The sequence below is a fragment of the Sceloporus occidentalis genome, unplaced genomic scaffold (genome assembly GCF_023333645.1).
Source record: "Sceloporus occidentalis isolate IW3139 unplaced genomic scaffold, rSceOcc1.0.p SCAF_6, whole genome shotgun sequence".
Taxonomy (NCBI): Eukaryota; Metazoa; Chordata; class Lepidosauria; order Squamata; family Phrynosomatidae; genus Sceloporus; species Sceloporus occidentalis.
Genome location: NW_028316986.1, coordinates 62730035 through 62744694, shown reverse-complemented (window position 1 = coordinate 62744694; position 14660 = coordinate 62730035). Strand labels below are relative to the sequence as shown.

Here is a 14660-nt window from a genome sequence, read left to right as displayed (position 1 = left end):
GTCAACAGTGTGATGTGGCACTTAGGATGGAAAAATGAAATGCTCAGCTATAGGATGGGAGACACCTGGCTTAACAATACTATGTGTGAAAGGGATCTAGGAGTCCAAGGCGGGTTATAGACCGCCCATTTGGGGCAGGCTGCACCCGCCACTTTCCCCGGTGTATCGGGGCCTCAGCTGCTAGAACAGCAGCCGCTGAGGCCCCGATCCGCCGCTTTTCAGGCTGTGGGGAAGCAGCAAAACGCCGCTTCCCCACAGCCTGAAAAGGGGTGTCCCTGGGGCTTCAAGCCCCAAGGACACCCCGCGGCAGCGGGGAGAAGGAGAAAGGGGCCGCTTGGCCCCTTTCTCCATTGCTTCGCTGGGCTCAGCCATCTGAAGGCTGCGCCCAGTGAAGCAAAGCACCGCCGCAAACCAGGAAGGAGCTCCAAAATGGAGCTCCTTCCTGGTCCGTGGAAAGGGCGCCCTTGGCGCCCTGGCGCGGACCGACGACGTTACGTCTGCGCCGCCCCGTGTAGAGGTGGCGTGGTCGTGACGTCGTCATGGCGGCCCCCTTGTGGAAGGGGAGCTGCCATTTTGTACGGACTCCGTCCGTACTAGGGTTAGGGGGGTGCGGAAGCACTGCACCTTCCTAACCCTAGTACGGACTGAGTCCATACTTTAATGGCGGTTTGTAACCCACCCAAGTAGACCACAAGTTTAACATGAGTCAGCTATGCGATGTGATAGTTAAAAAGGTCAATGCAATTCTAGACTGCATCAATAGAAGTATAGTGTCTAGATCAAGAGAAGTAATAGTGCCACTCTATTCTGTTTGGTCAGGCCTCACCTGGAGTACTGTGCCCAATTCTGGACACCACAGTTCAAAAAGGATGTTGAGAAACTGGAGCGTGTCCAAAGGAGGGTGACTAAAATGGTGAAGGGTCTGAAAACCATTCCCTAGGTAACTGGGTACGTTTAGCCTGGAGAAGAGATGGTTAAGAAATGATATGATAGCCCTGTTTAAATATCTGAAGGGATGTCATATTGAGGAGGGAGCAAACTTGATTTCCGCTGCTCCAGAGAATAGGACCCAGAACAATGGATACAAGCTACAGGAAAGAGATTCCACCTCAACATTAGGAGGAACTTCCTGATAGTAAGAGATGTTCAACAATGGAAGACAACTCAGATGCAGATATAAAGAAGACAAAAAACAGGCAGGATTTACTTATATTAATAATTAATTAATTAATATTATATTAATAATGATATGGAAGAAATTATTTGGAAATCAGAGTCAAAAACAATGTCAAAAGTCTATAAAAATTATTAGAGTGGTGTACGGAAGATGAAATTGTTAAGGACTCAATGGTCAAGTGGGCACAAAACTGTGGAAGGAATATAGAACTGTGTCAATGGGAGAAAACATGGTCTAAAAGACTGAACTACTCACCATCACAATATGTTAAAGAAAACTACTATAAAATTTTATACAGGTGGCACTTGACCCCAGAAAAGATAGCCAAGATGTATAAAACAGGTAAAAATATGTGTTGGAACTGCCAAAAAGAGATCGGTACTTACTATCATTTATGGTGGACATGTAATAAGGCAAAGAAATTTTGGAAAAATGTACAAATTGAAATTTATAATATTTTGGCCATTAATTTAAAAATGAGACCTGAAACAATGTTACTTTGTATGTTTGAAGAGAAAGATGAAACTAAATACGGTAAAATTTTATTTTACATGTTGACAGCTGCTAGACTGATTTTTGCAAGATATTGGAAATCAGATAAAAATACTGAGATCAATGAATGGCGAGAAAAGGTTTATGAGATGATGGAATTGGATTTACTTTCTTATAAATTGCAAAATAAGAATAATGCCAAATGGAGAGCTTGTTGGGAAAAAGTATTGGACTATATGGCAAAAATCTGGGGCAAGATAGCAAACTGGGAATCAAACATTGAGGGTATTATCTGACATAATATGGAAGCATACTTTGGTTTTGAGTTACTCAGCTTAAATTTAGAAGTATTAATGGGAACATTGTAACAAAGACCAGAAGATATAGGTAAATTAGCAGAAAAGTGCGGAATTAAGAAACTAAGTATAAGTACAACGAGGAAAAGAGGAGACTCTGAAACCTCAGGAGTAGAAGAGTATGCTCATATTATGATTAATTAAAAATAAACCTCAGGAAAGTAAGATTCGTTTAAGTTATATGAGAATAAAGGGTGGGAGGAAGGAAATAACATTTACTGCTAGTTTAGAAGTGTCACAAGAATAGACAATGTAACAATTATCGATAAGAAATCATTCTAGAAGTTTGGGGAAGGGAAGCAGAGCAATAGTCAGTAAAATTATGATTTCTGAATGAATCTCTATGTAATATGTGAAAATAAGGAAATTAGAAACTGTGATGTATTTGAATCTTTGTGTTATGAGTAAAAATTCAATAAAAAGTATTTTAAAAAAACCAATGGAAGACACTCCCTCAAAATGTGGTGTAGTCTTCTTTGGAAGTCTTTAAACAGAGGCTGAATGACCCTGTGTCATTGGTGCTTTGGTTGTGTGTTCCTGCATGGCAGGGGTTTGGATTGGATGACCCTTGGGGTTTCTTCCAACTCTATCATTCTATGATTCTTTATAGCTCTGGCCCTGGGCTTTCCACTTCACCAAATGCATCTGAGGAGTAGGCTCAAGTCTATGAAAGCTCATGCAACCAATTTCTTTTTTTTTTCCCCACTTAGTCTCTAAGGTGCTACAAGATCTCTTTCCATACATCACTCCCTGTTGTCATTTTGAGAGATGAAAACAGAGATATGTGGGCTTGCAGTGGAGGCAGGATGGTTTTGGAGGAAAATTAGTTGTTGGCCCCCATAAAATTGTCCAACCCTGAGGTGGGCTATAACTTTCCTGAAGTAGCATGTATAAATTCTTCTGTTCTTCCTGTTATTTAGGTTTATGAAGTTTCAGACAGGATTTTATTGTGGATTGATCTTGGACCCTATCACATGGGGTTAAAACCCCAGTTTACCTTTCTTGAATTCAGTCATAATTCGTGAGGCAGCTGTGTGTTATCACAAAGGAATCACCACTGAATCAGAACCTGGATCCCTCCCAGATGCAGCCCAGGTCCTCTAAGCAGCTTCAGCAGCCAGTTTTAGAGGTTGGAAGCTTCCAACTTCTAAAAATGGCCATCAAGTCATTGCTTGATGTAGGCTATTTAGTGGTATACTGTCAAACTAAAAATGCCACCCCAAGCATAATTTCTCTTAAATATGTTGTTGATTAATTTAAGCAAGTAACCAAATTTAAAATTCAGTAAGGAAAATAACTTTTAAATATGGAAGTTGTCATACAAACATTTCTCAGCATACAAATTTGTCAAAACACCCTCTTTTGAACCAGCCAGTCAGGCAGTAAAATAAAAACAAACTGAGATATCTGCACCCCTTTCATAGTGCACAATTATAGCACTATGATTCCACTTTAACTATCATAATTATATCCCATGGAATCCTGGGGTTTGTAGTTTTGTCAGGAACTAGAGCTCTCCAACTGAGAATTCTAAATACCCCTTCCTAAATTGCAAATCCCAGAATTCCTTATAATGGAAACAAGGCAGTTAGAGTGGAATGGTAGCAGTATAATTGTGTAGTGCAAAAAGACCCCCAGGCACTGTAATCAAAGAATTCCATTGCACAATAATATATATTCCAATCACCCTCTGCAGCTGTTTAGATTGTTATTCACTGAGAGGGAATGGAGGAGTATATAGAGCTAAAGATTTGTATGTGTCAATTGTTCTGGCCTTTGCTCCTTTTCAGGGCAGACCTGCAGGGCTAGATGAACAAGAAAGGTAATGGAGGCTATAATTATAATATAAAATATAATATAAAAATATAATAAATAAAGTGTGTGCCCTGTAGTGCAATTGGAAGGGAAGGGGGAATACTTATTCTTTTGGGCTAGCAGTCATGATTCTGCTATCAAGCCAACATACTGGAGATTCTCTGGTATCAGACAGGCCTCATTGTTAACATGAGTACATCAAAACAAACCAGATGCTGAGCAAACTGAGTCCACAAGGGGGAGAATGAAATTAAAATCTAACAACTATTGTTCAGCATCAACACTGATGAATCTTTTGGTCTTCTACAATTCCTAATAAGTATGTAATTCTGTATTAATTTCATTTTTGAAGGATGCAGCAAGTAATTTTGCAGTTTTCTTCCTTCAGCAATAAAGTCATGAAAAATTGCACTGTTTTTGAAGACTGTTTGGATTGTGAGACAAATTTTCCATATTGTTGTAAACATATAAAACAGCATTCTCTGTATAGAAAATAGTATTTCTGTGTGGATGGTGTTTTTTTCTGTACAGCAAATGCTATTTCCTGGGCTGAAAATGCTCTCTAGTTGTGGGATTGTTCTAAAATTAATATGGGATACCGCACTTTTCCTCATAGAAAACTGCATTTCCTACCATATTTTTTTTTTCATATTTTCAAATCTTAATTTAATCCCTAGTCCTTAGAAACGTATTTGCTACTCTCCAGGTTTAAACTTGTTCATTTGGGGGTGAGCCTCCTGCTGTCTTCCTCCACACCACATATCTCAGTAGTCAGCAACTCTTTTCAGCTTTCACATGCTTCTTAGTCAGCTACTTTTGTGTTCTTTCCCTTCAGGCTTCTTCTGCAGTCTTCTCTTTTGTCTGCATCTTTTCACTCTTCTCTTTTTTCTGCTCTGCATGGTGTTATCTGTGCAGGGTGTGTGTGTGTGTGTGTGTGTGTGTGTGTATAAATTGTAAAGAGGAATTCAAGGTTATGCCGTTTCATTTTAATTCTACTCATTGCTTTTTGAGTGTTTCCAGAGTTGGGGAAAGTAGGATGTTATAATACTTAACTAATGTGCTACTTTAGTCATTTAGGGTGGACTATAGGAGACCTGGGTTATAAAATCTGTTTCCTCCTCTCTCTCATGTTTAATATTATTTTTTTAAAATGCCCTGCTGACCCATCTTGATAATGCCTAGAGTTATTGTCTTATAGTCATGTTTCAGGTAGTGTGTCTGTAGTTGAACATATTATAGGCTATGCTGGCCCTGAAAGTAGCTCACTGTTGTTATACCATTGTGCTGTCAGGAGTTAAAGTGCTGACAGATTAATTCAGTGTTGTTACACAGTTACATGTTGTGTTTGCTTTATGTAGTGAAATGTGGAGGCTATGGACTGGATTGTAACAGCATTGCAGCGTACCAAGGGATTGAGGCAACTCTGTTATAGGTGACTATATAAATTGAAAAGAGACTACAGTTTCTCCTCCTTCATTTCCAGGAATGCCTATTTTCTATGATGTTGGGTGAGACAGTTGTCTCAGGCAATAGCATGTCAGCAGTGGTGAATATGCTGCTCTGCCCTTGTCCCAGGAAGGTCCATGCTCCTCTGAAGAGCTTCCTTTGCAACACACAGCTTTCCAGACTGGCTATCTTCTCAATCCATGGCTCTGAGACATTGTCAGAGAAAAGAGCTATGGAAAATATGGCCTTAAAATGGCCTGGAAAGCAAAGCCTCAGTGTTTTGGCTGGAAGCTGTGGGGGTAAGCTTATCACCATTATTAATTTGTTAACTAAGCCAAAAGACTATTAAATGGGATGAGGAAACGAACTGAAAGTATCAACTATGGATGGAAAGCCATATTCTGGACACCCTGTGTACCCACTGGCAAACAACAAATATATATTTTTGTGGAGTTCAACCCTACCTATCTAATAACCAGGCAACCTGATCAATCAAAAACAGGAGAGCTGTTCTCTGAATCCACCTGTTTCCAGCCTTGGTCATGTCCCACCTTGATTACTGACAGGTCTTCCATTATCTCATTATCTTCACAGGTTTCCATTCAACGTTTTGCTGGTAAGATTATATTTTTGTCCCATCATTTTGATCGTTACCCCATGGTGCAAAGAATCATGTACATTGATGGCACTATATAAATAAATAAATGAGAAAGAAACTCTGCTAGAACATGGCCACGTAGCCCGAAAAACCAACAAAAAACTATGGATGCCTGCCATGAAAGCCTTCGACTTTACAAATGAGGAGAAGGACTGTGATTATCAACTATCTATGAATTAACAACTAGTTCAGACTCTTGGATGAGGTTTTCTTTAGTGAAAAATCCAAGGTTCTTAAATGGATAATATCTGAGTTATTCTAATCTTTGTTACCCCAGTTAGCAATTAAATGAGTTAGCGAGCCATGGCTTCCTATTTTTAGAGTTTCTGATTTCTGCCCTTGTACATCATACTTACCACTGTAACTAGGCAAGCTGCTCTTAATTATGGTCATACAGTATTTCAGAGTCCATTGGGTATGTGAAAGCATAAACTGTGATTTCTCCCCTTCTTTTCCTACCTGTAGTAACACAATAATCTACCCTATAAAATTTTCAAGAGTGTGAATTCTTTATAAGAATTCAGATACTTCATAATTTCCAAAATGCAATCAGTATTCATCAGAATTCACCCAACCACTTTCCGAAAAATTATCTTCAAGGAAATTCTGAAAGATTCATTTCAGCTAACATTTTTAAGCAAACCTGTCAGATTCATTCTGCTGGGTTAATACGTAGGTCAGAGAGATGGAAACCCATTGGGTGACCTTGGGTAAGAGACCTACTTTCACCTCCCAACCCCTCAGTGATTGTGTCAAATTAGCATCACCATAAGTTGGAAACAAAGGCACACAGCAACAACAAAAGTATAGATCAGAATGCAGCTATCCTTCAGATTATGCACTTCTCTGATTTCTGAAATAAAATTCTTCACTCAAAAAAGTAAACTGTCTTAGGAACAAATAAATGTGAAACTGACATGGGCTGGATTTAGGGGGATCTCTTCATTCCTGTTTCCAGGCTGCACCATACAATCTCAGGGTACATTGCTGTTTTTTCTTGTTCATCACTTGAAAACCTCACAGAAGGAAATGACAATTTTGCTTCAGTGTGCAGATTTTGTGTTTTGCTGTTCATATGAGTCATTGCCTCTTCCCTCATTATGATTGATTTCAGAGTGTGGCAGAACTTGGCAAATTTTTTATTTATAATTCAGTCAAGGTTTGTGGGGATTTTTGTAGGCCTACTATTCTGCATCCATAACATCCACTATGCTTCAGCCAGTCATTAATTTAATTAATTAAAATATTTTGAATCCTTCTTTTTGATAACTAGATCTATTGGGTGAATGACAATAAAATATTTTTAAGACCACTAATTTAAATAAAACAAGTTTATTAACATATTCTAGTTCTTGAAAAACAAAATGTCTGCTTGGCCACAGAAATGTTCTGCTACTTGTTTAAAATCTATTATGAAACAAGTCCAACTGTTACCATTTTTTGAAACTCTATTTTTTTATTCTGTAACACTAACTCAGAACACAATCTCACAGTTACTTCTTTTCTCTCCTGGCAAACAAAGAACAGGGTTGGACTGCAAAAGCAGCCAACCTCCACTTCGATAATGGAGCACCACACTATAATGATAGAAGCACTCCTGAAAATCTGTCCTATATCCTTTTTACATTAAATCAAATTTGCTGAAAGTCTATGAATAACTAACCTCTATATTTTAAATGGATCTTTCTGCACTACAGATAAAGTGCTGTTCTTCACATTTAAGAGTCTGCTTTTTAGGCACCTGTTCAGCTGTTCCTTTAGCACACAGACTTAGGAAGGGCATGTTTTGCAGTGATGTTTTTAAGTAATCAAAGCTTTCCTCCCCCCTTCCACATTGCCATACCCAGCATGCTCCTTCACAGTCAGTCAGTTTAGTCCAAGCAAAAAACCTTCTATAGACTGCCCCCATGCCTTGTGTGTAGCTGTCTGAATTTATTGCAGGGTTGTAGAAGAAAACCTACAAACATGGGCTAGCCAAGTGAGAGTTCTTTCTGTTGTCATTTATTTATTTATTTGGTATGAGCAGTTTATTTATTTTTGCCAGTGTTGGTTTAAAGAAACTTTAGGAGTGGTTCTGTTCAGAGTTGTTGGTTTGTTTTTGTTTTTTATGTGCAGCACTGGATCCTCTTAGTCACATTGTATGTTCTTGTTTTAAACATTAATCTATTAACTATTTTTTTGTAGGCCGAACTCTGCTGGAGAAGCTGTCCAGCCAGCAGGAGAATGCACCTCAAGAAGAAGCAGAGAAGCTTTGTTCTTGGATCATTGCAATGGGTCTCCTTCTGCCCTTCAGTGATTGCTTCAGAGAGCCATGTGGCGGGCAGAGTGCACAACAAAGTGCACCAACATTTGATGTAAGCCCAATTGAAGTGTTGTTAACATATCTCAATGATTTGTATGGCAGTTCACACATTTGTATGTATGCTGTTGTCGTCATCATTTGGCAAGTCACGGCCATGGTATGGCCCACAATAAGTACTTTCATGCTACTTTTGCCATGAGTCATCTCTATTGTATTTTGGACACACATGAAAACTTTTTGAAAGAAAATTCACCTAAGCGAAACACCCTGAAAAAACAAATCTGGCTAAATCTAGGGCCAAAACACACTACAGAAACAATCCAGTTTGAGATCACCTTAACTGCCCTGGCTCAGTGCTAGGGAATTCTGGGAATTGTAGCTTGTTGTGGCACTAGAGCTTTCTGGCAGATAAGGCTAAATGTTTCATAATATTACTCTTCCCAGAATTCCCTAGCACTGAGTCAGGGCAGTTAAAGGAATTTCAAACCAGATTATCACAGACTCCAGGCTATATGCAAAGACCTTGGGTGGCCCATCCATTTTACCTGCCAACCTGTTCACCAGCTGTCATCTTCATGTTGGGGAACAACAACGAGCAAACTGTTCTCTATTTCTGGATCACTGCAAGAGTGAAGTTCGTTTTTCCATCTCACTAGCAATTCTGAAAGATACCATAGGCGGGTTATAGACCGCCCATTTGGGGCGGGCTGCACCCGCCCCTTTCCCCGGTGTATCAGGGCCTCAGCTGCCAGAACGGCAGCTGCTGAGGCCCCGATCCGCCACTTTTCAGGCTGCGGGGAAGCAGCAAAACGCCGCTTCCTCGCAGCCTGAAAAGGGGTGTCCCTGGGGCTTCAAGCCCCAAGGACACCCCGCGGCGGCGGGGAGAAGGAGAAGGGGCCGCTTGGCCCCTTTCTCCATTGCTTCGCTGGGCGCAGCCATCTGAAGGCTGCGCCCAGCGAAGCAAAGCGCCGCCACAAACCAGGAAGGAGCTCCGAAACGGAGCTCCTTCCTGGTCCATGGAAAGGGTGCCCTAGGCGCCCTGGCGTGGACCGATGACGTCACGTCCGCGCCGCCCTGTGTAGAGGCGGCGTGGTCGTGACGTCGTCATGGCGGCCCCCATGTGGAAGGGGGGCCGCCATTTTGTACGGACTCAGTCCGTACTAGGGTTAGGGGGGTGCGGAAGCACCGCACCTTCTTAACCCTAGTACGGACTGAGTCCGTACTTTAATGGCAGTTTGTAACCTGCCATAGTTTCCTGCTAGTGAGTGTCATTGGAAGCTATATCACACCCATCCTAGCTCCTGTTTCCAGCAGTCAGGGAGGAAAGTGTTAAACCTTTCCACTACAATATACTGAGATGTGTGTGTATGGTCTGCAGCCTATCACTTATCACTGCATGAAACCTTTTTGGCTAGAAAAGGTTGCCGACTCTTATTTTAAAGGGATGTTGAATAGGTATTTTTACAGATTAGTTATTAAAAATTGGCAATCAAGCTTTGTTGTTTTGTCAATGCTGTTCTCTAAACAGTGATATAGAGATTAAGTGTGGGGCAGGTGTCACTGTGCAGACTGCAGTCGACAGTATGATGTTGCCTTGTTTAACAACAACAACAACAACAACAAACAAACAACAATTACTTCTTACCCCCTTCCCCATGGATTGAAGTGAGGAACAACAATTAGCAAATGCATCAGTTAAAACACATATCAGTTTAAAAGGACACATAAGATGTACACATAGCAAGCAATAGCAAGTACACTTCTATACTGCTTATCAGTGCACTTAAGCACTCCCTAAGTGGTTTACATTGTGTAAGCCAATTGCCCCCCAAATGCTGTGTACTCATTTTAGCAACCTCATAAGGATGCAAGGCTGAGTTGATCTTGAGCCCCTGGCTGGTATTGAACTCACAACCTTGTGGTTTGTGAGGGAGTGGCTACAGTACAGGCATTTAACCACTGCACCACCAGGGCTCTTCACATATGCTTTCACATATGAAAGCAATCCACATTTATTTGTATTTTATTTTTATTTATTATGGTATTTATACCCCGCCGTTCAGCCCTAAAGGCTATCAGAGCAGCTTACAATTATTATTTTTAATTAGACGGTTCCCTGTCCTCAGGCTTACAATCTAAAAGACACAACACAAAAGGAGAAGGGAATGGAGGTGGGGAAGGGGATGAGGTCCAGTGGTTATTCTCTCCCTCTGAGGCCTGGACCAAAGCAGATAGACTGGATGGAGGGCTCTTCTTCTTCAGACTAGCCCTGTTGGAGCTGGGCCTGCCTGTTCACTCCCTCACAAGCCGAAGGATGACATTTAAAATTCAATTCACAATTGAAAATAAAAAATAATTTAGATAAGCCTGTTGGAGAAGACTGGTCTGTAAAGCTCGTTTAAATCCAGACAGTGTATTTAGCTGTCAAATTTCTTCTGGAAGATCATTCCACAGTCTAGGAGTGGCTGAAGAAAAAGTCCTCTGGCTGACAGTTGCCAACCTAATTCTGGCTCACTGAAGTGAATGGAACATGCTTGATCAGTCTTCTTATATAATGTGAGAAGATGATTTTCCCCTATTGGCATATTATTACACTCAGACTGAGCCAGAATTTAAGTCTGAAGTATATTTTGTTCAGAGAAGACCTAAAGAATAACAGCCAATTTCATAAGCAGCAATTTTTTTTTAAAAAAAATGTGATTTTCTGGTAAAAAGTAATAGTAGCAGCTATATGTACATGTATCCAGACACACACACATAGAGTAGGCCTTCAGTATCTGTGGACTTGCCATCCCAGCATCTGTGGACAGCAAGCCTGTGGGACAAGGGCAGCAGAGGAAGAAAAGGAGGTGGAAGGAGGAGTAGGCAGAGGATGAGGAGGCAGAATGGTGAGGAAGAGGAGGAGGGAGAAAAAGGAAGGAAGAAGAGCCAATGGAGGGAAGAGTGGCAGAGGGAAGAGGAAGAGGAGGAAGAGGCAGAGGCAGAGGGAGAAGGTGGAGGGAGGAGGAAGAGGAAGCAGCCGCGTGCCGCTGTAAGGGCTTCAGGTGGCCGGGGTGGCAAAGTCCCATTGTCCCCAATGGTGGTGCGCCCATGTGCATGTGCCATCATTGAGGACAATGGGACTTGAGAATCCATGGATTTTGGCATCCGCAGGTAGATTTGGACTGGATCCCCCATGGATGCCAAGGGCCAACTATATATACACACAAACATACGCACACACCTCATCCCTCAGTTTTCAGTACTGTACTTATGAGAAAATGCATTCTTTCGGAAGCTGTTCTAACAACTTGAAGATGCATAGGAGTCTGCCATACTGCAGTGATTAGTATTTTACTTTGCATAAATTGGGAATACTGATACATTAACATTGCAGATTTCTAGCATTGGTCTCTTTATGCAAACCTGCTATAGTTTGTAGCTTAACTCCTATGTTTTTCAACATTCCCTGGTATACTGCAGTGGACGCTTGGTATCCACTGGAGTTTGGTTCCAGGATAACAAAATCTGCGAATGCTCAAGTTCCATTATATACTGTGGTGTAGTAGGATGGTGTCCCATACATAAAATGGCAAAATCAAGTTTTGCCTTGGGGATTCTGGAAAAAATTTTTTTCAAGCCATGGACATTTGAATCCATGGATATAGCAGGCTGACTGTATATGTATATGTAGATTTTAGAATGGTTTCTTATTGTTTTTTGAGCTTTTCCAAAGCATACTTTTTTGTTTTAGAAACCAATGCTTATATGTACTACTATGTTGTTCTTATAGCCATCTGAGAGTGTTTGCTGGAATTTTAGGTGGTATATTGAAGTTGAGTATTATCAGAAAGTATTGCTTCCCTTCCCTGGCTGTAAAAACATAATAAGAAGAAATTAAATAACTGGCTGTTTGCTACCCTTTTATGACACTCCAGATATTAATGTTCATCTTTGCTTGAGCCTTGCTCATAGCTGCCCAAAAACTTTCAAATGTTGTCTCTGCACTGAGCAAAATTACAAAAAAAATATGCATTTTTATTGATATTTCATATTTTGAGAATTGTTTTTAAAATATTCTTTGCACAGAAAGTGCAGTGTTTTGTGCATACTTTTTTTCTGGAGAAGTCAGAAAGTTTTCTATAAAACAATATTTTCTACCACCGCCCCTAGTGAAAAAAAAAATTAGGGGAAATATTTTTCTCTCTCTGAAAAAGGATGAAATATTGGAGTAGTTCATAGGACTTACTGTGGATGAGGAAATTAGTAAATATTCCTTAGTTCCCTAGCCTCAAAACTGCTGCCTGAGGTGACTACCTCCCCCTGCCTAATGGTAAGAATGGCTTTGTGCAACAGCAGCAGCAGTTCGCTAAATAACTGTAAGTGGAAAGTAGCATTCAGTAGTCAGGACCATTGTTTTAGCTTAATATTTTTGTGGTGCTTGTCTGTAAGTCTCTCCTTCTTTGCATGAATCAGGGAGAGTCATTGATGAAAGTTGCAGTAATTGGTAATGTCCTTTTGGAAGTTGCCATATAGTCAGCAGATTGGTTCAAAATGCTATGCTCCTTTTTGAGTGGAGGTAGTTCACACTTTGAACATATTTAAACTTTGTCAGCATGATTATTATCATACTCTCATAAGACATCTAAATGGGAGGCATAGTAGTGATTTAGAAAGTTATGCATGGTCTGAAGATTGGATCTAAAGATCAGATTTGGCAGACGTCACCAATGTGTGAGATACAGCATGCCTAGTAATACACTCTACTTGGGGATACCTTCAAAGAACATCCAGACTGTTGCACTGAAATTGTATTGCTCCAAAGACCATTGCTATTTGCCACTTGTTTTCCAGATCCAATGCAGGATAGGTTTTTAAGTTTCAAAGCCCTAAATGGCTTGGATTGGGGTATCTAAATGACCATCTATGCCAGTATGAACCTGTGCAATTTTAAGAATTTTAGGAATGCCATTTTGAAAATATAATCACCTGTGAAGGCACAACTGAATGGGTACATGAAAGGGTATTTTGTGTTGTCCTTAGATGGTGGAATACACTTCCCTCAGAAATGCAGTAATTTCTCATTCTCATTGCTTTTAGGAAGACTATGAAGGCACATCTTTTCAATCTGGCCTTATAAATTGTTTTTCTTATGATGAAGATTTGAATGGGTTTTCAGAGATCCTACTCAGAAAGCCTCAGACTGATATGTGGAAATTAGCTGTGTATGAATGGCTCTTATGAACAGTGAAGGCTGGTGGTTCTCATGACAACAGATGGTGAATATGCTCCAGGTTTTCTTATGTACTTTGAACAAGAGGCACAACCTATTTTGGGGATATATTTTAATAACTTGCTTGGCGTCTTCAAAGTTCATACTAGAACTTGGAGTATATTCTTGACCCCACTGGCTTTCAGAATCACCAGCCTCCAATGCTTCTCAGTGGTAAACTCTGTCATTGAAAGCACACTGGGACTTTAGGATAAGTGGATGAAGCTTTTTTTTTTAACTACCAGCTGTTCAGAGAATCAGGTTCCTCAAAAGAAGGCTCTAGTCCTTCAGAATTATCTACAAATTATGTGGGAAAGATAAAGGGTAATCTCATTTCCTAGCCATATATTACTTCCCAAGAAATTATCTAGCTTCATCATTTTCTCATCTATATTTGTAATTCAGAACAAGCATCTGCTAGACAGCCTGAACCAAATATTTCTAATCAGCAGCTTTGAGCCAAACTTATCATTTTTTTCAAGTACCCAAACTTCCTTGTAGCTAACAGGACCAAAGCTTTCCTGATCAAAAATATGGCCAAGTTCTTTTAGCAACTAGCAAAGTACAGTCACCAATATGCATAGATCTCTCAGTCTCAGGCTCTATACAATTTTTGTTCTGACTGCCCCCAATTGTGTTCCCAGGGAGATCTACCTGGTATCTACCTTCAAGATTTCTTTAAGGGTAGGGGAAGTGTTTTTTGTGGGTCGGGATATAACAAGCATGATTCTCACTCGTGCTTTTGAGTAGGACCCTGAGTAATATCATTTCCCACAAGTCACAAATCCACCCCACAACTCAGTAACTTAGTGGGAAGTTACTGAGGGGTTTGACTTGCACTTTTCTACCTCTGATGGTGCAGACATTTTCTCTCCCCCTCCTATAAGGAGAAGAAAATCCTGTATACACACACATGCACACATCAAACAAAGGCATGTGGTGAATGTGAGGAAAAGCTTTTAAAGAAAAGCTTTTATTCTAAGTAAGCAATCTTATATTAGCAGAAGAAGGAGAAGGAGAAGGAGAAGGAGAAGAAGAAGAAATCTTGCACATGAAGGCACCTTCCTTCAGGCATTACATAAAAGTAGTTATGAGTTACAAAACATTTTATGTCATATTCAGCCAAGATTAAAAAGAAAACAAGCTCTAATGCACCTTCCTAG

General features: G+C 40.3%; 1 protein-coding gene across 1 annotated transcript in view; it reads left to right on the top strand.

Moving 5' to 3' along the window:
• FMN2 (formin 2) overlaps positions 1-14660 on the top strand; it is a 231538-nt gene that overhangs the window by 22032 nt on the left and 194846 nt on the right. The window contains exon 2 of the mRNA XM_089529847.1: positions 8129-8298. Coding sequence (XP_089385973.1) covers positions 8129-8298 — 170 coding nt within the window. The remainder of the gene's footprint in view (positions 1-8128; positions 8299-14660) is intronic.